The 27363-nt window shown below is 29.7% G+C and overlaps 3 protein-coding genes across 3 annotated transcripts in view; 2 read left to right on the forward strand and 1 right to left on the reverse strand.

Annotated features, from left to right (window-relative positions):
* Positions 1–70: 70 nt before the first annotated feature.
* On the forward strand, positions 71–3016 carry LOC123301275. Its single transcript, XM_044884010.1, has 4 exons — positions 71–168; positions 1944–2138; positions 2663–2804; positions 2882–3016. Exons 1-4 carry the CDS (start codon positions 71–73, stop codon positions 3014–3016), a joined length of 570 nt encoding a protein of 189 aa, XP_044739945.1.
* A 35-nt stretch (positions 3017–3051) lies between these two features.
* LOC123301276 (BTB/POZ domain-containing protein 2-like) lies at positions 3052–6642 on the reverse strand. The gene is made up of 3 exons (XM_044884011.1): positions 5385–6642; positions 4237–4351; positions 3052–3122 (listed from the first exon to the last, which is right to left on the reverse strand). The coding sequence occupies exons 1-3, from the start codon at positions 6603–6605 to the stop codon at positions 3052–3054; spliced, it is 1407 nt and encodes a 468-aa protein (XP_044739946.1). The 5' UTR covers positions 6606–6642.
* Positions 6643–25173: 18531 nt separating this feature from the next.
* The window catches only part of LOC123301280 (zinc finger protein 665), a 35481-nt gene continuing 33291 nt past the window's right edge, over positions 25174–27363 (forward strand). The window contains exon 1 of the mRNA XM_044884014.1: positions 25174–25433. The gene's annotated coding sequence lies outside the window, so the exon portion shown is untranslated. The remainder of the gene's footprint in view (positions 25434–27363) is intronic.

Here is a 27363-nt window from a genome sequence, read left to right on the forward strand (position 1 = left end):
AATTAAATTTTATTGAAAAGTTATAGGCACAATTATTAACATGAACAAATAGTTTACATGTCAGTTCAATATGGAATTTTTTAAAAAACGTGTCTTGCTCTATGGAAAAAAGAGTTCAGTACATGGCTTACGATATTTAGTCGATGAAAATAATTCGTATTTAATCAAGTACGTAACTGAAATTAGGTTTTTGTTGGATTGCGCTTATCAATTAATTAAAAAGTAATTTAATACTAGACGAATATATGAATTAATAGAAAATGTTTATCTTAGAAATATATTAGGAATAGAAATATCTTAGAAATGGGATTAAGGTAGTAAGAAATTTGATTCATTTTAGTCCGATTGATCGTAAAACATTAACTGTCTATTTCTTAACAGACCTTTTCATTTTAAAATCAAGATTAACTTTTTTCGGAGTAAATGATTTATAACCAATGTGATAAAATGCTTCAAGACTTTTAGTTCAACAGAAGTAGGATTCGAACAACATCAAAATACGGCAATCTGATAGCAATATTTTCTAACAAGCTCTTGTAAAAGAAGAAAAAATAAATAGAACCGACAGCAGCTATCCGGGGTTTAATGAGGTGGATCATTTTCATCTTAACTTCAAAATTTTTCCAACCGGTGGAAAACCGGATTTTAGTTTTTTTTTTGTTTGCCAAAAAAATTTCTATGTAGTTGAAAGGGCAAAAAATACTTTTTAGTGTGTAGCAATAAGGCAATAATTTTTTCAGACGCAAATATTTAAAAGCTATTGTTAAATTAAATTTAATAAACAGCCAAATTTTTAACTGCGATTCCAGTTGAAACTACGCTTTCTACGGACTTTTGTTTTGGCTCACTTATTCATTGTTATGTCTCTACTTTCGATAAATGGTAAAATAGGTATACTGCAAATATATACCTTTGTGGTAATTTGGGTTCTTTTACAATAACAAATGTTATTGTTTAACTATGCATTAATGCGTTATTCATGTCATTTTATACATTTTTCTGTTACTTGTGGCTGTAAATATGTACCCTATTATTGGCAGGCTGTATAAAAATGTTTTGTTTTCTGTCACTATCTGACAGTTTAAATTCTTTGAATCTATTAAATAAAATGGAGGAACTATTTCTTCTTGCTTCTTGTTTATTATCTTATATCTTATGCCCTTATATATGTTACGGTAAAATTGTCCTTTCCATCATATTGTAAAATAACTAGTAAAATTGTCAATTTATCTTCCAAAAAAAAACGGTCAAAAACCACCCCAACCCGTGCTAACTAGAACCAGACCACTAAAAACTATAATCTGTGAACCAGACCAGGTTAAGAAAAATTTGACTGACTGACTGATTGATTCACTGACTGGTCGATAAACCCACAACTGAAATTAGTCTAGACGCATGAAATTATATGCACAAACGTTCCTGTGCAATAAGAAGAGTTTTTGGAATTTTGGTCAATTTTTAAGTTAGATATGTTAAAAAATAAGTTCCTGGTTCAAAACAAAAGTTTATTGCATTACGATTTTCAAAAAATACATTCTTCAAGGGATTAAAATAGGGGATGAAAGTTTATATGTCATTTTTAAGTTAGAAATATAAAAATTGATACGTGTGCTGATGGTTTGTATTAAAGGATTATTAGGTTTGCTATATATAAGAGGTGTATTAAATTAAATCTTTATTAAGTTATTTTATACTTTTTAATTTTTGAAGTCTGTCTTTTTAAACTTAGTTTTTTTTATTTTTACATTTTAGTGTAAAAATGCCCCCAAACAAATCTGTACTAATTGTCTATATTGCAAGTAGTATATACAGGGGATAAGGGAGGTAAAAGTAGGTTCTCTAAATAAATAAATTCGAACCACTAAATGGAATCCATTGTAATGAATCATTAATCACGAGCGAAGCCGTGGGCAAAAGTTAGTAAAATATATTTTTTGTTGTAGGATATTTTGGTTAATTCCTATAATACTTTCAAGTATTGGATCCACGTACATATTTATTCGATCGTATGAAGCGTACGTATATAATAGTATTAGTTTTGTAACCGAAACAACATATTTAAATTGGAATACAAGTTTTCCAGCTGTGTCAATTTGTGAAGTGTGGTACAAAAATAAATATTGGGAACGATTAGATAAGTTAATACAATTTTTTTACTTCTTTTATTATGTTATCTGATTTCCGTCCATTCGATTCTGCTGGATAGTTCTAAACTCCTGTTCTAAAGTCCCGGGCCTCACGGGCCTAGGCCTAAATCCATCACTGACTAGATAGAGTCCTTCTTAGCATTAAAATCCAATAGTTTTCATAAATTATCTTTGACAATTGTATTCGCCATGGGAACTGATCCTAGCGCTGTCTGGTGGTAGAAAATAGAAGCTGCCTATGGCAAGTCAAATTTCAACAGAAATAAGAATACGAACGTGTCAAAAGTTATTCATAATGAATAATAAAAGTTTTGAAATAAATAGAAATGACATTATCAAGTATTTAGGTGATTCTAATATAAATTTGACTTGTCATAGACAGCTTCTATTTTCTACCACTAGACAGCTCTAGAATCAATTCCCATGGCGAATATAGGTTTATAAATCATTTAAACAACTTTCAATTTCTTCTGTTTCTCAATTTTCCAAAATAAGCATCCGTGTTGGATTTTTAGGTACAATCTCACATCAAAATCCACTTTACAAGAATACTTATCTGAAACAGTATTTTTTACTGGTCAATGTTATACTTGTGACAAATTACGAGATTGTCCCGATTGCGATCGTTATATAAATTTAACAAAAAATTTAAAAGAGGTAAGCATATGATAGGAGGGGGGCTGTGATATGTTTTTAATAAAAGCTGTTCGTTGAATGAATTTGTTCGATTGCAGTTTCGTTACAAATGTGAAGAAATATTTGTAAAATGTTTATGGAATGATGAGCCCTTTAATTGTTGTGATCAGTTTTTGCCGTTGGAAACTGAATATGGAATTTGTTACACCATTAACTCTTTACATACAAGGTAATTTTAACAAAAACTCTACTATTGCCTACATATATTTTAAATTAGATCCTGTACATCATCAGAATTTCTGGTAACGTGCGCTAGATCTCGGGCAGAACCTCTGGCATCTGATGCACTATCAGATTTTATTATTATAAGAATTTATATATTTTGATTATATGAATATAGTGGTGTAAATTTACCGGATTTTGATAATCAATTCGGAAAATTTTGGGAGAAACTCAATTTTTTTAATTAGGTTTCTTTCGTTGTAAAAAAACATAGAAACGGAGTTTTTTGATTCCGGAACTTTCCGCACGACCTTCTGCATGAGGTTTTGGGACAATTTATCTCTAGATTGTTTTCTTTGGTGATGTTTTCTTGGATATCTTTGCTTCTAATGATCAGATTGAACCCTGGTCATAGCAAAACAACCTCAAAATTTTAAGAAAACCGCAGTAACATCATATTTTCAACTTTCTCTAATAACTTTTTAAAAAATGAAGGAATTGAGTTGAAATTCTGAAAAAATTATTACTTAAATGATCATAAAAAAGTGTGACAAATTTTAGCATAATATATAATCTCAATTATAAGAAAAACGAAAAAAAAAAATTTTCTGAAGAATTTCAGCAGCTCTTACAGTTCAGGCAAATCACCATATTTAAACTTTTTTTTTTTTGAAATTGTAGGTTTTTTTTATGTATACTCATAATTACCATTCTAAGTGATGATACCATTCTAAGTGGGTCAAATAAATTTTTGATTTAAATTTAAAAATATATATACAATGTGTTGCATTTAAGATGAAGACATAATATTTTCGTCATTCATAAGAATTTCGATTTGAAATTTTTCATAGTAATACAGGATGATGATGGGTCACATTCTTTAAAATATCGAAATCTGAACTTAAGTTCTAGAAGGTAGTTGTAATTACAACTACCTACTAGAAATTAACAAATACCTGGCCGATTATTATTAATTATTCGAAAAAGTTGCTTGGAAAATTTTTGTATATCCATATACCTACCGATTTTCATTAAAAAATTAGCATTTTTAATTTTTTTCATTATTTTGGTCTACACTCAAAATCATTACTTTTGGTAACTCCCTGAAATAAAATTTATGAACGGAACGAATAGGAAGAACTATCATTTATTATTAAACAATATCTATTTTATTTTATTTTTGAATGAACATACTTACAAAATGTTTATTAATCGTAAAATATAATTTCACAAATAATATTAGGATCGTATCCGATGCCCCAATCAAAATACTCATTCATTTTCTTCTTTCTTTGCCCACATTGTTCAATTTCACCAGTTTTCAATGGCTTCCAAATCGGATTTACCTAAAATCGGAATAAGGTGTTTCCTAAATAAGTACAAAAAATTTAAGAGCATAAATTCTCTAGAAAATTATATGAAAAAAAATGAGAGCATAAGTCCGCAAGCAATTCGTTTCCAAGATATAGATGTGGTAAAGTTTTAAGAAAAATTTTATCTGTTATATCACTCAAAATATTTTTGTGAAATACCGCTAATAGAATGTATACTTCCAATTTCATAAAAATATTTAGAGTGATATATCACAGTTACTATAAAAAAAAAACGATTTTACTAAATTTCGTATATAAATGAAAAAATAATTCATCTAAAGTATTTTTAAGTAATTTTTGTTAAATTAATAATTCCATTTTTTTTTATTAATTATTAATAAAATAATATTTTCGGATAAAAAAACGGTTGTGACGTATTTACATCCGTTGAGGCTATGAACCAATCGGAATCACACAAAATTCATATTTTTCGGCTTGTTTCTATGGAAAATTGCATTATAATATAGTGAAAACCAGTTGGGAGACAAATCATTTATCATTATTCATGTTATTTCATCATTTCTCCGTACGCTGTCGTTACGCAAGTTATCGGTTGTCATCACTGCCGTTTAAATTTATAGTTTAGAATTTAAAAAAATTTGTTTTTTTAATTTTCTTAAAATTTTGAAAAAAAATAAAAATAAAAAAACATGCAACTACTCTATTCAATTCAATCGCGAACAAAATTTTGAATATCCACAGAAGCCCTGATACATGATTTCGTTCTAGATGTAAGAGAGAAATTTTTGTGTAATTATACATATTTTTTAGAAAATTCGTTCAAAACAAAGTTTTAGTTTTTTATTCATATGTAATAATCGCTATTTTTGAAACCGAATCATCATTTATCTGTTGGTTGTTGCGCTCTGTAATATTATTTTAATCAGCAATTTCGAGTAAAACACAAAACTGAAGCTCTGTATCCACCTACTGAAGCTCTGTAACCTGCCTGTAAAATAATAAACACAAACTAATGAAATATTAAAAAAATTAATAAAATACTTACATCATCCTCAGCTAACTCGTCAAAGCTAGTTTCAAGACCGTAAGCGTACGAACGATCAACAGATCCAGCAGTAGGTAACATAATTGGCTTGTCAAACATAAAAGTTAATACGTCTGGTGCAGGAATTAAATTGTTGCTTTGACTCACAGTGAACTTCTGTTCAAGTGGTTCATATTTCTCCAATGTTAATTTTACATTTGATTTATGTCTGAAAATGTTGAGTACAATAAAACCAACAACAAATATATTCTGTTTAACGTTAAAATAATTGTTTACAGATTTTAATTCTTTCGGCCTTGGTTTTGTTTCACTAAAAAATTGCATCATTGTTATCGGTGTCATTTCAGTATAGAATTTTAAACGGCTCTCAAGATGGCTGTTACTACATCTTGGCCTTTCCATAGAATTTGCGTTTAATGCTATATCTTGCAAAAATTGTTTAATTTCCATCTCAGTTAATAATCCACTTTGAATTGGCCCTTTTATAAATTCTTTGATTGTCATAAATGAATAACGTATTAAAGTAAGTGCTTCACCCAAAACTGAACGTTGATTTTTGGGTGTTACAGGTAATTTTTTTCTCGCACATTCGATTTCTGACCACCACACAATGTATTGAAATAATTTTGATTCAAAGACTTGTAATTTATCTTGTTTTAAAATCAATATTAAAAGTTTCAAATCAATATCATTAGAACCATTAGCTTCCAATACTTCCGTTGTATTTTTCTCAATCACAGTTAAACATAATTCCTTTAAATCTGGTTTATCATATAAAAGAGCTTGTTTTAACAATAAAAAAACATTATCGGTAGTTAAATTTTTTTTTAAAAAGTCGACACAATGTTTTTCTAATGCAGGTACAACATATTTTTTAGCTACATATAAAGTATGCGTAACTATTTTAAAATTAATTTGTACTTCATTAAAATACAAAAAATTAAGTAATACCATAAATGCAGCCGGTTCAACGTCGGTTATCCCAATTGTATCACTTTTGATTGCTAAACTTCCAAAAAACATTTTTTTAAATACTTCACTTCCAAGAGACAAAACAAATTTATGAGCCGGAATTCGCCGTTGTTCTTTATCCTTTTTAAGAATAAAATAAATGTCGGCTAGATTTTCACTGTTACACAGGTTTCCAAAACGTTTTCTGATGATTTGTTGTGGTATTTTGACTGTCAATATTGTAGATGAATTATTGTAATTTGAATTCATCTTAAAATCAAATAATCGTTCGTAATAAAAGCCTTAAATTAAAGTTCAAAAATTAGACGCACTTGTTTAAACTAACAGTGACTAACAGATTATTTTTTTAATTTATATTTTATTTTTCTTTCTTAAGAACTAAACGAGAATATTCAATGCGCAAGTGCAACACATGCTCATTGCATCCAACATTAATATTTGATCATTCGGGTAGTTGTATATTAGGGTAATGTGCAGTACCCAGGATACATTGTACCTTGAATGATGAAGCACTCAATAGTTTCTCGTTAGATATTGCTAACTGTAATACAGCATCTATATGAAGACAAAGCTTACACTGGAAAACATTAGCAAGCAAATTAGATAATATTAATTTAAATTTCTTTTCCGATAAGAAAAGGATATCATTTTTAGTGTTAAAAATATTCTTTAATGTTTATTTATTTTACAATTATTTTCTGCTTTGTTATGAATTACTATGTATGTATTAATTAGCGTAGTACAAGTGAATAAAAACAAGTCTCATTCACCTTGAGTTACTAAAAAGACGAGTTGAAGCCGTTGTTGATCGCTCGAGATTAAATTAAGATAATATATTTAGTGGCTAATACCTCATTTTGTAGTTATCTAATCAAAACTAACTTAAACAAAATATGTAGAGTTTGATGGGGGACATCATGTTCTGATATCAGATTGGATCTAGTTATTCGGGTTGCTTTAATAGCCAATTTTAATACTAAACGGTAAGAGATAGAATAACACTTTAAATTAGAAAGTTGATATTCATTAAAAAAAATAACAAATTTTGTTCAAAACATTTTTTCGAAAAACGTAAGTTTTCGGAGGAAATCGGACTTAAAAGTATGTCATTATTGCATATAATCAGAAGAAAATACGCTTAAAGTTAATTGATAATTGTAGGTCAAAGCCATGGATACAGGAGAATGTCCTCTATTGCCCTTCACAACTTTTTGCTATAACATTTTTCCATAATTAGCGTGTTTTTTTCCGATTAAGTTCAATAATGACATATTTTTAAGTCGCATTTCCTCCGAAAGCTGACGATTTCCGAAAAAATGGTTTCGATGAAAAATGGTTTAGGATATAAATTGGCTCGTAGAGAAACCCGAAGAACTAGGTCCAATCTGATGTCAGAATGCAACGTTCCCCATCAAATTCTGAAACTTTTGAATAAGTTATTTTTTGATTGGTTAACTACAAAGGACTCACTCAATACACTCTGTATATTATAATATGATGCAGTTTCCTACAGTGATCTGTAAAAATTACAATTTGAAAAAAGCGCCTTTAGGAACAACCTTTGGGTCTGATCCTACGTATATTAGAATGTGATCCATAATACATTATGGTATTATACTATGGATTACAAGTTTTTATCGATAGTTCTTTAGTATTTAAATACTCAAAGCAGGGTGTTAAGGAATAAAAGTGTTATTAGGAGAGACTATTTCTTTTAAAATATTGGCTTTAAAAAAACATAAAACAAATAAACTTTGAACCTTGGTGTTGGTATTACATTCTTTCCTAGAATGTTATACATATTTATAATATTAGAATGTTTATTTTGTTTATAGTTTTTACACTCCATGTAAGTAGAAAAAGATAGCCTTATCATACACTAGATACTATATAGCATTATTTTTTTCTATTTACACCAAGTGTAAATAGTGTAAGCAAAAAGAACATATTATACATATTATACAACTTAAGACTTGCTCGTATTTTGGTTTTAATAACTATTTAGTCATAAAATAATAAAACGTGCAATTTTGCAAAATGTATTTGAACAACAATATTTAAGTCGAGTCGAGTAATTGATATTTTGAAAAAAATAACAAGTTAAAAAAGCGAACTAAAGCCAAAGGAGTGAATTGCACTGAAAAACTGAAGTCTATAAATAAATATGTTGCAAAAAATTTCAATGCTCGGCATAGTAAATCTTTTCAAGAGATAGAGATTTTTAAGAAAGCCTGCCGTAAAAAATAAAAAATATTGCCGTTAATACGCTTCCATCAATAACTCAACGAAGTCGATACCATTTTTTGTTCGGCCGAAATCGATCACGAAAAAAATGACAACGAATGGACGTAGGTTCGTATTTACGTACACACACACACACACATATAGGTCTTCTCGAAAATCATGTTATTGGCTTGTACTCACCATGAAGCGTAAAGATATGTTGAAAATTTCGATTTCGAAAATCGGACCCATTACAATAACTAATTTAAAAAAAAATTTAATCCAAAAATCATTTAAATTTACTTAAACTGATCTGATCAAGTTATCTGATGATGATCTTATTGACTTTTTCCGTCACATTCAAAGATGAAAATGATTTTTTGGCTACAGTGTGCAGTATCCTTAATAATTATAATTTTTTAGACGTACTTACATTGGAAATTACTTATATTACTCGTCACCCATTTAAATAATGGAAAATTTGTAGAATAAGAAAAGCGGAAAAATCTTGTAGAAAATAATTTTTACTACAGTCCATCATCGGTTAATCTCCTTTTTCTATTATATTTAGAAAAGTATAGAGAGATTTGAGATTTAATATTTCAATACTAATCTTTTTTTTGTTATTTTGGATATAAAGACATGTTATAGGACACAGTTGGGACCTAGCCCATATTTTTTGCTAAAAAGTTATTGTGACCTGGGCGCGAGTTAAGCTCGCTACACCACTGTAAAATACTATGCACTCTGTGAAGACAATATACACTATATTTTGTAAATTCCCGTTTTTGTTTCACTATACATCAATCACAATTTCGCCACAAGTTTTTATTCATGAAATATTTAAGAATTATCATGAATCATTATTAAAATATTATAGAAGTATTTTATTTAATATTGCAGACCTACCGTTCCAAAATTATCAATGATTTCAAATCGTTTTATTGGACCAGGCCGTTTACAAATGGCAACTACTCTTGAAAATTTAATGGTAAATAATTTTTGATCCATTGTTAAAGAATCCTGAATAAAGTCAATGTAAATTATACTATAATTCATCTGAATCTAGCTTAGTGCATAGTTTTTTGATATTATGAACAAAATTTATCATTGGAATAAATAATCTATATCTATTCGCTCCGTGCATGAGTTTCATTTCAGGCAGTTACCATAGTAACGACACACTACTTTATTAATATAAGTGTATGAATGGGCATATAAGTTTCTGGGTTATATTTATGGTTTTAATTGAAAATTTAATAATATTTTCTAGCAAATTTGTTAAATGGTTATGTTAATTTATAGTTAAAAATATTATTTATGCAATTTCGTCTCTTATTTTCACAATTTCTAATTCAAAAATTTTAATGAATTGTTATTTTTTAATAATTTTAATTTGTCATTTTCCTATACAATTTACATGTAAACAATTGAAAATTAGTCATATTTTAAATAAAGCGCATGATGAATTGCAAATTTTAAAAGAGAACAGCGCTGCGGTCAATTTAACTATCCTCTTCATCTATTATGCTCCTTGCCAATACTATTACATAAAGAGAGAAACTGACTGATTGACTCATTAACGGAGATACGAAACTCCTGAACGTAGAATGATGAATTTTGAAAAATAGGTTGCTTTTATAAACTAGATAAATAAAAAGAAAGGATTTTTGAAAATTCTACCCCTGTGTGTTCAATTCTACCCCTAGGGGTTGAAAGTTTGTATAAAGTATGTGTTATTGTTGTGTCGATTAACTTATTTTGTAAAAAAACTCGCAAATGAAAATGATCAAACTCGTGTTGAGTCTCACTTGTCTCGTTGTCTGCCTGTAATCAAATCTTGCAAGTCAAATTTGATCCACTTCCCGGTTTCCGATTGAACTGAAATTTTGCAAGTACATTTAGTTTGAATGAAAATGCTTGGTAAGGTTGTGGCGTCCTGATTTTCACATCGCTTCCACAATATTTGATATATATACATTTTTATTGCTTATACTCTTAACTGTTGCTTTAAATAACCGATCTATACAAAAACTTTTATCTGTTTTGTGTGGTAAATACCAAAAAATTGGAAGAGTTTTTTAGATTTATTTTGTTCAATCGTAGGTTTATCATCTAATTTCAATGTGGCATCTCGTTGTTAAAGGTAGATAAGCTGAAGTTAGATAAGATAAAGAACTCGAACACTAATCATTGAATTCTAGACACCAATGATAATTTTGTTCAAAATCTTATTGGCTGAGTGCAGAATAGAGCTTGAGTCAGAGGTGCATCACTTCACACTATAAATAAAAATTTCCATTTATAAAAAAGTATAGGCAATGTTAATACAGAAGTAATAGAACAATTGTTTAGAAATTCAGAGTATTTAGAATATTTTAATTAATCGAAAAACGATATTGATATATCACCCGTAGCAATAAGAATGGACGTATTCAGCTGAAAACTACGCGAAAGCTATGTCTTTAAATTTAGCATTTGCTGTGTACTTTTTCTGTAAGAAAAAGATAAAGAAGAAAACAATATATAGAAGTGTTAAATTTACAGGTAGGGTTCACGTTGTTAAAAAAAATACTGACGCCGCATAGTAATTTCTGAACACGGCCAATTAAAGGTGTACGAGCGCCAGGGCAATTTTGGATATAAAACTTGATTTTTTTGATATGAAGTTTAAATCAATTCTGAAAATTTTAAGGGGTGAGGGGGTTGCCCGATTATTTAAATAAATAAATGACTTCAAGTAGGCATATTTAACATTGGTCATATGGGAAAATGATAGATGGATCATATGTTTTCATAGATTTCTCCAAAACTAGTCGGTGGAAATTAAAAAAAAAACTATTTAAATTAAAGTTAAAACTTTCATAAATTATTGAAAACAAAAGAAAACCGTTGTGGTCGATTATTAAAGATGTGTGAGCACGGTAGTGGGGACACAAATTAAAAAATATATATTTTTTCGATTTTTATGGTGAATTATGTTATAACTTGACAATATAAGACGAAAAGTAAGAAAATTTTTCGATATCTGGAGTAATTACCAAATATTGAAAATTGAAAATTTTGTTTGATTATTTAGCTTTCGATATTTCGAAAACCAAGGCAAATATCGAAAAATTTAATTTTTATTATTCTTCTACATTCATGAAGCTATAACAAAATTCATCATCAAAGTTGAGAATAAAGCAGTATTAATTTTAACCACAAGTCTAGCCTTAGCGCTCGTACTAACTAAAATATAAACATTGAAAAAATTCTTACAAATCTTATTTAATAATTGAGCTAGTAATTATAATCATTGATATTAATAAGATTTTATTTAAATGGAGAGAAATAGGATATTTTTTTAAAATTTGCCTAGTTCAAGTATGGACTATAATGTGTATTTAAAGTTTTTTCTGCGAAGTGCCGCTTATTTTGGTTCTGCACTAAGCGAATAACTATTCTCTCACAGATTTGAGGTACATTGGTAGCATTATTTACTTTGACTTTATGCAGGGTCCTTTACAAAACAAAAAAAATTCTGTTTGTTTTTAAGGTTTCATTGCATTCTAAAGAAGATGTACCGTTTATTAATCAAGATCCTACCTTAAAAGAATTAGTAGGATTTGGTAAAAGTATTCAACTACTATTTTCTGTATGATTGACAAAGTTGCAAAACTTAATAATAAATTCAAAAGAAATATTGTTCTTTCAGGTAAATGAAATTGACAATGACAAAGGTGTGAGATCGGTTGTTCCCGAGCATCGTGGATGTTTATATCCAGACGAAATTCCGAATGATCTGCGTGTGTATAATTATTATAGTTATTCGACATGTGTTGTTCAATGTCGTGTGGATAATTCCATAAAATTATGTAATTGTACTCAACATTTGATTCCTCAAATTTGTACGTAAGCTAAAATGGAATGATTTTTTATACAAGCTGTATTTAATTTTATAGACATGCGAGACTAGCCTGTTACTAAAAAAAAAGGGGACCCTAAAAAAATATAATTCAATCTATATTACTGTACCTACTGCCTTGAAAAGCTGTTTGCTGTTCTGTTTTGCTGATGCAAATTAAACCTTTGGTTTATTAAATTCTGGAACATAAAGTTGTTAAATTTTTAAAAAGGTATTTATATACAGGGTGAGTCATTTTAATCTATAATGGCTAACAGCTCGTTTTGTAGTAAATTAAAAAATGAGTTATCAGCTATAACAGATCAGCCTGTATATAAAATATTGCATTTTTTCGCTGATTTTTTATTTTAACCCCAAAATGCCCGTAAAACCCTCAACAAGGTTTTGAATTTCTATATAACTTTTCAATTTTTGCAAGCAAATTTTTGGTGACTTATAGAGTTTAATATTCCCAAACCAGTAAAAGTCTTTTTATACCCTGCATATATGAAATATATAAAAGGTATATTAAGTTTAGTCCCAAGTTTGTAACGCTTAAAAATATTGATGCTACAAACAAAATTTTGGCATAGGTGTTTATAAAATCACTTCATTAGTCCATTTCCGTCTGGCGAGTAACGCTTCGTGCTTTATCAAGTTACTTAATAGAGCATTCTTTGCGTCATACAATAAAGCTCACGTAAAATGGTGCGCTTCACGCGCCCTTCTCAGTTTTTTTATTGATAGATTCAAGATTGAAAATAATGCAGAAAAAGCGTGCATTATGCGATTTTCAATATCGCTTCGCGTTTTACTTTACAAGTATGGTGCTCACTAATCTTATGTGTCCAACACGGCGCTGTGAATTAGTGTCGAATGTTGCAATTAATGCTACAATTCATATCATAAAATTTAGAAGCTTCTTTGTTGATGTAAATATAGTATTTAAACTTATCAGATTTATGAAAAATAATGCAAACACTGATAATCGGCACTGTCTATACAGGGTATTTCAACAATTAACTCAGTCAATTGTTTGTTTTCACTTGTTTATCTTCTTGTATTTCGTTTTTAATTCACTTCCATTTCGATTTTTCGCATGATATAAGCATTCTCGAGCCCTGTAAACAATACGAAAATTTCTATTAAACTATATTTCTTTGTTTCAAATAGTTTTGAAGATATCTGCAATCAAGGTTTTTCTGGGCAGAAAAGGCCTACATTTTTATGTTGAGCTCGCGATACAAATGTAAACTTTCTTTTATTGGATTCTACGCTTCGAACTCTATATATATCACCAAAAGTTTACCTAATTGTTTGCAAAAAGTGAAAGGGGAAAACTCAAGATGTAGTCTTGAAAAATTTCTAACAGGTTTGGATTTTAAGCATTTTATTATGGGGTATATATGCTTTTCAAGGCACGAGTAAGGGCCCCCGCAGACTGCAGACTTTTTATCGGCCGATAGTTTGGTCGGCTTCTTAATCAGTATGGAGAGGAATGCATATGCGCACACTACAGCGATTCAGTATCGGCCGATAAAAAAGTTTGATGGGCTACCCGATTACATTCAAACAAATCTGTCGGCCAACTATCGGCCGACTGTTTAATCAGTATTGGCGCATATACGCCTGCGCATACATGACGATTGTTTAGTCGGCCGATAGCTCAGTTAGCTCTGTGATTTGGCTCTTCCACAGGTATAGAAAGTCTTAAATTTGTATCCTCCTTCGCTATTGCTGGTCCAATTTGCTTGAAGAGTTCATTGAAGCTGGTAATGCTCATTCAATAATAGGCGGAAATTTTTTTCGGGTAATCAAGTAATTTGGAATGTATAGTGTAAAATTTTCCACTAACTAATCTATCACTGAGAATGGGATGCACCCGATACTCTCGGAATCTCTTGTTGATTTTCCTCCTCCGGAGTATGATGAGACCAATAATTTTCCTGGACAATATTTTCATTGTGCGACCGCTTCAACAGTCAGTTACAAACTAGTTCGAGAATAGTCGGCCGGCTGTTGGATAGTCTGCGCCCTGTTCACCAACCAAACTGTTTAGTTGGCTCGGTGTGCGCACTTTCAGCCCAACCCGACTAAACTATCGGCCGATAAAAAGTCTCCAGTCTGCGGGGGCCCTAAGTGTGTAACGCTTAGAAATATATCACCCGTACTGATATATCATATAAATCTTTATGTTCTTTCTATATCTAATTTAACAGTTTTAATTTGTAAAAGGGCTAAGGACTTATACTCCATTCAATATATATAAAGGCCTACAGGGTATTAAGACAATTAATAATATTAGTTGCTATATATATTTAAGCTTTATTAATATTTTATAAAGATATCTCCAGCGTGAACGGACTTGTATACATATTTGGCCTGTTTCACAGACTCAATAATGTAACCTATGCGTGAGATCCCTAAGTTGCTGAATTGTTAGTCGTTTAGATTGCGATATAATCAGCTGCAAAGTTCATGATTTCCCCATTCAAAGTATGTAAAACTCACTGTCCTCCTAGCTAATTTTTACAACATTAAAAAATTCTCTCGGCAGAATTGAAAAAAAAAGTAGGAAAGTTGAAAGGAATGTTTTTAGAATAAAATTAATAAAAAAATTTAGGTATTAATTTTCGTTTTCGAGATATTAATTTTGACGTAAATTGGTCAAAATTGAGAACGTAGGCACAATTATCTCGTGTTTAAACGGTCAAAATTTCTGAAACTTTAGGATTGAATAGTAAGCCCTATTAAGTTCTTAAATTTAATTTCTTGTTAAATTCTGTCGAAAAAAATTTTACCCTAGCTTTAGTATAGGAACTGTAAATACCTTAAAATAGATCAAATTTTTCCAGATCGGGAGAAATATTGTAATGTTTCGCAGTTAACATGTTTAACCAATTATTATGGTATGTTGAATAAAATTTTATTTTAACAGTTTTTTTCATTGCGATATTACACTTTGTTTTGTAACAATTTTCTAGAAACATTGAATAGTATTCGGGAAAACAGTCATAAAACGAAAAGTTTACATTGCGAATGTCCACCATCATGTGAAGAACCTGCTTATAATATTGTTTTAAAAAGTATCAGGTAAATGCAATAAAGTTCTTTAATCTTTAAAAAACAAAATACATATGTCTCTCGATATATATGTATCTTGCGGTCAATAAAAAATATCTAGGTTCAAGAAATCACTCCTGAGATATTTAGGAGTGTATTTAAACAATTTTGTAAACGAATAATTAAATGTATGGAACATGAAGGTGGATACGTTGAGGCTAAACGAACTGAAAATAACTGTTTAGGAATGAATTGTTAACGAAGGGAATATTTTGACCACTTCAATTTTAAATTTAATTTTGCAAATCGTACTTGTTATCATATCAAAAAGTTATCGTAATAAAGTATCCACCTTCTTCGCGTTCCATTCATGTTATTTTTTTTTACAAAATTCTTTAAACACACTCCTACATATCTTGGGAGTGATTTCTTGAACCGTTTCTCGTATTATCTGTTCTAAATTATCTATATTTTTAAACGACCATTAACATTCCTATCGAACTTTCTCAATTTTGTGGACATCCTGTATATTCGATGTCAAAAGTGAATAGCTGATTGTTAATATTTTTGAAAGCTGAGCATTTTCTAAAGAATAAATTTTTTTCGTAAACCTTATAATAAAAAAGTTTTCCATATGTAAGGGGGCGTCCATAAATTACGTGAGGTGTTTTTTTAAATTTTCTGCCCCTCCCTCTCCCCTTGGTGAGATGTCGTGAGGTTTTAGTCAACCCCCTCCCCCGTCCCCCAATCTCACGTGAGATTTTTCAGAATGTGGGTTTAATACGTAAACGCGTTAGATTGTTTATTGTAAAAAGAAAAAAACAATTTGGTTTGTGCTTTTATTTACGACTAGTTAAGACTACCAATCAATATTGCTGAGAGTTATAAATGTAATAAAAAGTTAAGAATAGAATACTTAAATTATGTTAAAAATTAAAGGTTAGAACCTGTCCGTGTGTCGCTGCCACTCAGCTCGTACGCTCTCGTTCATCGAGTCGCAAGTTCGGCTGATAGTGGCGCGAAAACAAAGGACAGGCTACACTGTACCGTGAATTCAGACTAAATTGAGCTATTTAGTATAAAATAAATATGATGGTTCGACATTCAGTAGATATATAACGTCGAAGTATGAATGAAATAATTTTTTTCCGAACGAATTGTGAATAATCGTAATCATATTACGTTAACGCTTAAGATTAAATTTTAAACATGTACATACAATTTGGATTAAATTCAACAAAATAGTATAAAATTTTTTTGTTTCAATCAGAAAAAAAAATTGCGTGATATTTGTCGAGACCCCCCCTCTCCCCAACGTGAGATTAGATGATATTTGACTCGACCCCCTCCCCCCCTTAATCATCTCACGTAATTTATGGACGCCCCCTAACCTATATATATTAAATAATGTGTATACAGACCGTTCGATTTACATCTAGGTATATAAATATCACGAGTATGAAAGAGTACATGCGTTAAGCAATGCACCTAAGTAATCCCCACTATCTGTTGTAGTTCATTTATTCAACTAAGAAATTCCCACTCCACTCTCCAAGCGTCTTACAACTATCTCAACACATATCGAAGCTTCAACACAATCATGTATACAGAATGTTCGATTTACATATAGGCATATAAATATCACGAGTATGACAGAATGCATTCGTTAAGCAATGCATTTGAGCTTCAACGCAGGTATTATATACATGATTGTGTTGAAGCTTCGATATGTGTTGAGATAGTTGTAAGACGCTTGGAGAGTGGGAATTTCTTAGTTGAATAGATGAACTACAACAGATAAGCGACGATACAAGTCACTTTTGCAATTTCATATAACACATATAATACCTCTTACTTAGATGCATTGCTTAACGCATGTACTCTTTCATACTCGCGATATTTATATGCCTAGATGTAAATCGAACGTTCTGTATAATACCTGCGTTGAAGCTCAAATGCATTGCTAAACGCATGCATTCTGTCATACTCGTGATATTTATATGCCTAGATGTAAATCGAACATTCTGTATATTAAATAATGTGTATTTTTCAACCACCAAATATATCTATTCTAACGGAAGATGCGATATAGTGTACTTAAACTCTACAACTTCAGGATAATAGAGAATTCGATTATTTGTTTTTTCGTATTACTTAACAAAATATGAAAATACTCAAAGAGATGACAAAAAGAGAAATTAGACTAACATTATGGTATAGAGATCGAACATAGTATTTAACGCCATATACAGCGTGGGCCATTTTAATCTATACACCTAGATATCACGTTTTGCAGTTAAGCAATAAAAAAATAAAAAAAGGTAAATCTGCTTTTAAAAAAAGGTGCAGAGTTTGATGGGGAACATCATGTTCTGACATTAGATTGGACCTAGTTTTTCGGGTTTCTTTAATAGCCAATTTGGATCCTAAACGATAAGAGATAGCATAACACTTTAAATTAGAAAGCTGATCCTCATAAAAACTAACAATTTGTGTTTAAAATATTTTTTTGAAAACCTTTAGCTTTTTGAAGAAATGCGATTTAAAAATATATCATTATTGCATTTAATCGAAAGAAAACACGCTTAAAGTTTATCGATACTTGTAGGTAAAAGCCATGGACACAGGCGAATTTCCTCTATTCTCCTTGGCAACCTTGACAATGTCCTCTGACCTTGAAAACTTTTGGCTGAAGATTTTTTCCATAGTTAGCGTGTTTTCTTTCGATTAAATGCAATAATGACATATTTTTAAGTCGCATTTCCTTAGAAATTTAACGTTTTTCGAAAAAATGTTAGTTTTTTATGATGATCAACTTTCTAGTTTAAACTGTTATTATATCTCTTAGCGTTTAGCATCTTAATTGGCTATTATAGAAACCCAAATAACCAGGTTCAAACCAGGTGATCAAAACATGATGCCCCTCATCAAACTCTGCAACTTTTGTTTGAGTTATTTTTTGATTGGTTAACTACAAAAGGATCTATAAGCCATTATAGATAAAAATGGCCTTCCCTGTACTATGTTTGCCTTAAGAACCTGAATGGCGATTCTTATTTGGTATAATTAAATAAAAATTTTGGAATAATTGTTTTTAACAAAAATTTATCTGTTAAAAACACCAAAATATTATCAAATGTCTGCTTAAAATCTATTAAATTTAGGAAAAAATCCCCCAATCTGGCAAGACTGTTCCTTTTGAGAAAAACATTTTTTGATATTTTAGAACAATCGAAGATAAAAATAACATTCGATTTGATATTAAAATGCAATCTTTACCAACTGAAAAATTTAAGCGAAACGTTGTACGAGATAAATTAGAATTAGTTGGTGAGTTTATATTTAAGAAACATGTTTTAAAAATTATTATTTGTTATGATGGGTTTTTTTTTATTTTCACAGTCTCCATTGGTGGAACATTAGGTCTATTTTTTGGTGCATCTGTACTCAGTATAGCAGAACTTTTTTATTTCTTTTGTGTTCGAAAATATGATAAAGAATTTTCAAAAAAGAAACATTTGATTCAAGTTCAAACAAAAAAAAATTAATGGAGTTTTGAAAAAGAATCATCTTTGATCACTTTTGTATTATGCACACATTATCTACGCTACTGCACAGAAGCTCATAAAATTTGAGTAATTTAAAAAAATAAGAAGTGTTGCTTTCAAAATTAAAGTTCATTGTAAAAAGTCAGGGGTCCACATCAAGGGTGACAAATGAAATTTTGGTAAGCATGCAAGAATATTCACCTTTTGGGCAAAAATTTTAAAATAAGTTGTTTTTTTCTTAAGGGAATATTTTTGGAACGAAGTTCCTTAACGCGGCTTGCCGTGGTGAGCCAACTTGTAAAAATCGTCACGTAACCGTGTAATCTAATGTGTATGTGTATACCCAGTAGCCTGCAATCAACTGTTGTATGTGCGTTTATCTCTTTCTTTCCGTTTCTCTGTCTCCTTTTTTCTAACAAGAAACGTTAAAATTTTTTATTTGTGTTTTTGCTTTTTTTTTTTTAAGTAATATTTCTCTACTTCTTTGTCTCTTTTTATTATAACACCTCAAAATTGAATTGTACTAGCTTTAAAACTAATTGTTGCTTGTGTTTTTGATTTAAAATAAAGGTGAGATATTATATTTATTTTATAATACCCTGTATATATCCCTATCCCTATATATTATAAATGTGAAAGTAAAGATGTTTGTTACACTTTCACGAAAAAACTACCGAATGGATTTGAATGAAACTGTACAACAATATAGCTCATATATCAGAATAACACATGAGGTATAATTTTTAAAGATATATTAAGAAAAAAATTAAATTTAATTGACATTTGCTCCATCTATGATCATCATTTTCAATCATAAATTAAAGATTTCTGTAAATTAGGAAAACAAGTCATAGTTATCTTTTCTAATGTAATCGATGAACTATGACTATTTTACATTTAAAAAAATTGAAAAATGGGCATATATTTTAGCTGTCTATCGTCAGAGATGGCTAGAGATATCGAAAAAAAATTGCTTATAATATTTTTTTATACCCATATACCAATTTTCATGAAAAAATTGGCATTTTTAATTTTTCCATTATTTTGATCTTTACTCAAAATTATTACAAGTTTATTTTTTAATTTTATAACTAGTGTGTTATGAAATGTAAAAACTGGCCAATTTGATATTTTAATAGTGTTATGTATTCGAATATTTCAATAAATTAAAAAAATTACACATTTAATTTTGTCAACAAAATCGGTATACCAACAATTTCGGACACTAAGCAAAATATTAAGAATCGGCCCTACTTGTCAATTTGTAGTAGGCTGGGTTTAAAATTCTGATTTCGGTTAAGTACCTTAAAAACTGTGACCCGTTACCCTGTATGACTGTGCAAATTTCAAATCGATAATCCTAAAAATAACGGTAATATGAGAGTCTTCTTCTTAAATATGAAACACTGTAGGTATATGAGGACAAAAGCAGATATCGTTGTTTTTTTCAACAGGTTTTCTGCTTTGATAATAATAAAATACAAAAATATTTTCAATACAAAAAATAAATTCTTTTAAGGATGTACGAGCGCCAGGGCAATTTTGAATAAAAGGCTTGATTTTTTTTTATATGAAGTTGGATTAAGTATAAATCAATTCTGAAAAATTAAAGGGGATTGTCCAATTTTTTAAATAAATAAATGACTTCTAACATTGATCTTATGGGAAAGTAATAGATGGATGATGGAAAATTAAAACCTTAATAATATATGAAAAAAAAACCGTTGTTCCCGACTAATTAAGGATGTATGTGCACGGTAGACACAAATTGAGAAAAATATTTTTTTCAATTTTGATGGTGAACTATGTTATAACTTGACAATATAAGATGAAAAGTAAGGATAAAATTTTTTAATATCTGGAGTAATTTTCAAAATATCGAAAATTGGAAATTTTGTTTAATTATTTTTCTTTCAATATTTCGAAAACCAAGACAGATATCGAAAAATTTTATTCATATTTTTCGTCTACATTCAGAAAGTTATAACAAAATTCATTCAAGCTACAAATAATTTCAACCATGAAGTCTAAACTTGCCTTAGCACTCATACTACCTTAAATAATAATTATTTATAAATATAGTAAATACTTTGTAATATTTATAAATAAATATATAAATATGTCTCTAAACAACAATACAATACAATGTTGGTATAAATATAAATAGAATACTCTATTTCGACTTCGACTTCGACTTGGATTTCGATTAGGCAGTTAGGTACTATAAGTATATGATATTTTTGATTGAATTTTATTGTGTTATGGAATGTAGTAATATGTAACAAACACATTCATTTCATTCGCTTCAAGACAAATAAGAACGATACGATACGATGGATGCAATAGCGATGATATTTAGTTGTGTTGTGTGTGTTGATATTCACATGTATGTGTGTAATGTGTTGTATATGTGTTCTATATATGTATAATATGTATTTAGGGGTGGAAATGAAACCCTCGCCTAGTATAGTACAAAAGGGCTGGTTGCCTCTACTGTCTTATGGGGGTTGTATTTGAGGGGTGACGGGTGGTTGGTTGTGAGAGCCGCGCTTCACTGCCGCACCGAATGACGACGAGCTCTCGGTATGAGGGCGAACCAATTCGTCAACATACATACATACTAAATACAGATGGTTTTTAATTTTCTATACCTATCAAAAATATATATTGTTTTATTTACAAATATTTTTAGGTATTTTCGCCAATGCAAATTTAAAAAAATTTAATGTAGTTACAAAATTGTTATTTTTGAAGTCGGTGTCAGCCAAGTAAACAACTATGACAGAACAGTTTGCTACATTGCTACTTGCCTGACACCGCCCGACTCGAAAAATATCAATAATTGTAACTACATTATATTATCGTTATTTTTGTAATTTTTAGTGTATATTAATTTGTTTTGGAATAGTTTTTTGTTTGAAGTCGGTTTTTGTTGTTACTGTGATTTTTAGTGAATCTGAAGTACACTAACTAATTTGTCTCTAAAAAAAGAATCATCAAAATCGGTTAGGGTGATATTGAGTTATTCGCCCATTTGCCGCGCATATACTTAATGCAAATTTAAGACATGGATGCCCTTGTCAGAACTGGACCAAATTACAATGGGACCACACGGGAAGCCTCAGTTTTCAAATAAAAAAAGGATCATTAAAATCGGTTCACCCAGTCGAAAGTATTGAGGTAACAAACATTAAAAAAAATACAGTCGACTTGAAAACCTTCTCTTTTTTTGAAGTCGGTTAAAAAGAAAACAGGGGAAAAAGTTTTTAATAAAAATATTTTTTTTTGGCAAGCTGCACTAAAAGAGCAAAGAAACTAATAGATTTTCTTTTCCGAATTGTAGGTCATTTCTTAAAAGTGTATATACACACTTCTGCAACACTTTTCCAGTAATCTTCCCATCTTCTTATTGGGCAACCATGTCACCTTTTATTGTATCTTGGATACCATAAAGTAACCGGTTTGCTCCACTTATTTTTATTACACCGTAGCATATGACCGGTCTAACCCCAGTTTTGGTTATCAATACGGTAGAGTATATCGATTACTTTTGTTCTGTTCCTTATTTCAGATTGTCTGATTGTATCTTTGAGCTTTACGCCATATATGCTTCTCTCCATAGCTCATTGGCATCTTAGCTTCTGGCGATGCTTTTCAGTGAGTGCCCAAACTCACACCCATAATACACCCACAATTTAATTCTATTGCTTAGTGGTTTGCTCTTCATTATTTCCTTTAGTGACCAGAACTTTCTCCAATCCCTTGATATTCGTTCGTCGACTTCCTTGGACATCATGTCAGTGGAAGCAATTATTTTTCCTAGATAAGTGTATTCCTGAACATATTCAAAACTAATACCATCTTTTTTTATACCTACCTTTGTGAAGAAATTGAAAAACGTAAGTTTATCAAATATGGTGGAATCGATAGGAAAATCGGGTCATACTTACCATAAATTGCATTGCCAAGATAACTAAAGGTGCGTGCCAAATTTCAGACCGATAGCGTCAGTGAAAGTGGGTGAAATATTGTTTGCAAAATTGCAGAACATACAAACATACAAATGCAGTCATAAATAAAAGCTTTTGATTAAAAAGTAAAAAATAACTTCAAATACTTCCATAATGAATTTTTCCAAATGGTAGAAATAGTGCTACTGCTCATAGAGAGTCTTGGTCTTTCGAACGACATTCTTCCATTGCTGTCCGCCTCCGGCCTTTACCTTCCATGTCGTCATTTCGTATCTTTCTAAGTTTTTCAAGGATTCGCCAACCTTCTAGTTGATTGTTGAAAACCTTCGTATACGCTCTATTACCCGCCATCCACTCCACAATTTCGGCTCCATCTTTTCTACTTTTCCTAAACTACTGCTACTATTACTTTGCTACTATTATTAAGTTTGACCGCTATGTGTGCCTGTCTATGGCATCGTAGCTCCAAAACGGACGGCCCGATTTTGATTTTTTTAAAGGTAATTTAATAGAGAGTTTTCTTTCTGTGTTTTAAGTAAATATGCTCAGCCGTTTGAAGATTATCACCTCCTGTCGAGATTATGATAGTTTATACCTTTTCATCAACAGCTGGAAAATAGGTTATCATCTTCAAACGGTTAGCCAGATTTTCTTGAAACATAGCAAAGAACACTCTCTAAAAAATTACCTTTCAAATAAAGAAAAACCAAAATCGATTCATCCGCTTAGTAGCGACGTTGCCACAGACAAACACACAGATACACAGGCATGTTAAACTGATAACACCCCTCTTTTTAGTCGAGGGTTAAAAGTAGTACAATGGAACTCCCAGGGCATGCAAAATTGAAGCAGATATAATAAGAATGAGACTTCAAAACTTCCTATCAGAAACGAGCCAGCTATAGCGCCTATCTAAACAATTTTTTTAAATTAATTATTTAATTTTAGGAATCCATTAATAATTAATTTCAAATAATTTCTAAGTCTTATTTCTTTGAACTACCATAAACATTTAAATATGAATAATTTAATTTTTAACAATACAAATTATCGAAAAATAAATTTAACATAAATGCCATAGAAATATAATAAATTTCTTGAGATTTCAAGGATGAATTATGAATTCCAGTCTTAATTCTTGGTCTTTATCGAAAAATTGTTGTAAATTTCAGAAAAATGGTCCATTTATCTTGTTTTTCATCAATTCTTGTGATACAATTCTTGAAATTGTGATTTCTTTTTTTAAATATATAAATGTACGATTTTATCGAATTAATAAATGTTTACGACACTTTTTTAAATAATTTTAATATCTTAACGCACAAATTACATGAAGAAACAATCTGCCATTTTGAATACTTAAAATATGAATAGTTTCTAATGCGGAATTCGAAATTTTTTACGGTCTGTCTTGAAGGAGCTAAAATAGTTCATATCGAAAAAGGTTTTTTTTTTCTTGTTTAATATAGAATGTTTTGTTTAATAAAATTGTTAAAGAAATTTGCCTCTGTCTCTTTACTAGAAAAAAAATCAGCCTCGAACATGAACTATTTTTACCCCTGCATTATGTTAAACTACACAAAATTTTATTCCACATTGTGAACTCACTCTATTTTTTGAGTATTCAAAAGGCAGAATGTTTATTAAAATTTTTGAATGTAAATGTTTGTTATGAAAAATGCGACAGTGTTAAATAAAATCTGAAAAGAAAGAAACTAGTCGGGGCCTATTATTGAGAGGACTTTAAGGCCGATCTAGAATTAATGGGCCCTGACTGTTAAAGTCTCTAGGTAAACTGCCGGACTTGTTTTTTTCTTTTCAGATTTTATTTAACAGTCGGATTTTTTATTTAATATTTTTAAAGTTTATTTGTACATATTTTTTGGTCTTCCAATAAAAATTTTGATTAAAAATTTGACGAGAAGATACAATTTGTACAAAATATTATCATCATGAATATTATTGTATCAAAAGTGTTCGATGTTTTTACAAACAACTTCGTTTAGTGATGTTGACTTGACTGTATATACAATGTATATGTGTATGTCTATGTATGTGTGTATGTCGGTCGAACGATGGAAGCAATATATATATATATATATGTAGTAAATAGACTGATACGGGTGTGTACGGGGTATAGGGACGCGGACACACGAGTGGGTGTGTGAAGACGTGGGGTGGCGCACTCCAGGACTGTCAAGGGGTCGGTGAGAGGTAGACAGGGGACTATGATGAGGGGAGGCAGACCGGGACCCACCGACCCGCAGTCCATTCCGGTGGGTGGGTTGGTTAGGCTGTGTGTGCCCTGTGTTTCTCTTCATCATGTAGTTCAAAATAGTGCAAAAATAATTGTTAAATATTATTATTATTATTATTTTAATCACAGGTAAGTGAATTTATTTATTTTATTTTTTTATTAAAATTAATTAATTAAATTTTTAATAAATACTTTATATCAGTGATTAATGAAAACTATTGTTATTAGTAAACGATTGTTTTTTTAATTGTCAAAAATTATTTTTGAATTTATATACAGAGTGGTTTTTAAAAAAATTCTGGTTATCATGTGATGATAATGCGATGCGGTGTTTTGTTGTTTTTTATGTTTGTTATGTTTGTTTTTTTGTTTTTTTGTGGTTTGATTGTGAGTGAAGTGTGGGATTCTAGGTACTTATTTTAAAAATGACAAATATTATAATGATATAGTAGTTTTATCTTCGTTTTTCGTAGCACAGACGTAGTATTATCAATATAAATAATATATACATATACATATATACAATATATAGTAATATTTGTATAGTAGTTTCATGTTTAGTTATTTCATAGTAACAACATACCGCTTATTTTACTAAAAAAATATATATTTATTTAAAAAAAAAAAAAACTATTATAGTACATTTTCATAATAATTATCATATCATTATCAAATCAAGTGTTGCTGCGAACACGAACAGAATTTATTTCTATTTTGTTCGTTTTTAAATTTTATAATAATAAATTTATTTTTATAAATTCCGGATAGTTTTGGTTTAGAATACCTATACTATTAAACTTAAAATAATTAGATTTTGGCTTAAAATTATATAATTATTAAAAATTAATTATTTATAAATAAAATTATATTGGGAAAACTTTTTTTTTTAATCAATAAATAATTTTTATTTGATAAGCAATTAAAAATAGTTTTTATCGAATATAATTTAGAAAAATTTATTATTATTTTATTATTTCAAAAGAACTTAATTTTGTTGAGGTTTGTTGTCTTGTTGATTAATTTTTATGAAAATCGTTCAAGATTAAATTGAAAAATTAAAATAAAAAAGATTTTATGTAATAAATAAAATATACCTATTTAATTAATTTTTTTACACAAAAAATTGAATTTTTAATTTTTATATACAATTAAATTCGCCTACAGTTATTTAATTCTTCACTCTTATTTGATGTGTTAGAATTAAAATTTTCACTCACAATAAATAATTAAATAAAAAAACATCTCAATGCACAAATTTTAGCCACTGTAAAATTTGACCAATTTTAATCTGCGTTTCGTTTTTTTTTTCTAAAAATTGAGAATTGCTTCGCCTAAGTCACTTTTAGGCGAATTCACTTTTAAGTTATATTCATTTTAAATCCCCATTCTGAATTGAGAACCTCAAGGTTATTCAGTCATACAACCAATTTCCTAAAAATTTAAACCATCTAAATCGTCCATTATTGTCATTCATCTAAGGGTACTACATGGGAAAATAAATTTATTTTATACTTTTTAGTTCATTAAAATTCACTTTCTAGCCCGTTGCTTTATAAAAACAAAAGTGCTTTCCACTATTTATAAATTTTTCATGTATTTATTACCATAAGTCTATTTCATACCCCATTTTTGAATTAAACTATGACCTCGAATCAAGCCATTATTTTCAGTAGCCTTCTAAATCAAATTCATGAGCAGAGCTCCTGAAAAAATCGAGAAAATACCCTGAAAAAAACAAAAAATAATACAGAAAGTCTCTTAATATATTGTATAAAAAATAAGTACGTAATCTGGCTCGATTGTCGAATTAAAAAAGTCTTTAATTTAAAGAACTTCAAGTAAGAAAAACAAAAAAAACTGCCGTTTGTAACCTTGAAGACCCGGAAAAACTTTGAATTTCAAATTTACTGAATTTCGAGCACTCTGATGTGCACCATTTCAAACTTTAGCTCAATTAGATCTATTCAAAACTTTGATTTCAAGATTAGTAAAATGTGATATAAATAGAGCTACAATAACTCGAATTTCTCGATGAAATACAAAATTAGAGTTTTCGAGC

The sequence above is a fragment of the Chrysoperla carnea genome, chromosome 5, assembly GCF_905475395.1.
Source record: "Chrysoperla carnea chromosome 5, inChrCarn1.1, whole genome shotgun sequence".
NCBI classification, from domain to species: Eukaryota; Metazoa; Arthropoda; class Insecta; order Neuroptera; family Chrysopidae; genus Chrysoperla; species Chrysoperla carnea.

Excerpts from the sequence above, each read along its gene's own strand:
- LOC123301275 (XM_044884010.1), top strand. The coding sequence starts at position 71 with ATGGAATTTTTTAAAAAACGTGTCTTGCTCTATGGAAAAAAGAGTTCA. Across the intron at positions 2,139-2,662 it reads TATTGGGAACGATTAGATAA|GTACAATCTCACATCAAAAT; the intron begins GTTAATACAATT and ends TTGGATTTTTAG. Across the intron at positions 2,805-2,881 it reads TAACAAAAAATTTAAAAGAG|TTTCGTTACAAATGTGAAGA; the intron begins GTAAGCATATGA and ends GTTCGATTGCAG.
- LOC123301276 (XM_044884011.1), bottom strand. The coding sequence starts at position 6,605 with ATGAATTCAAATTACAATAATTCATCTACAATATTGACAGTCAAAATA. Across the intron at positions 4,352-5,384 it reads ACGAGTTAGCTGAGGATGAT|GTAAATCCGATTTGGAAGCC; the intron begins GTAAGTATTTTA and ends TTCCGATTTTAG. Across the intron at positions 3,123-4,236 it reads ATACGATCCTAATATTATTT|ATGCCAGAGGTTCTGCCCGA; the intron begins GTGAAATTATAT and ends ATAGTGCATCAG.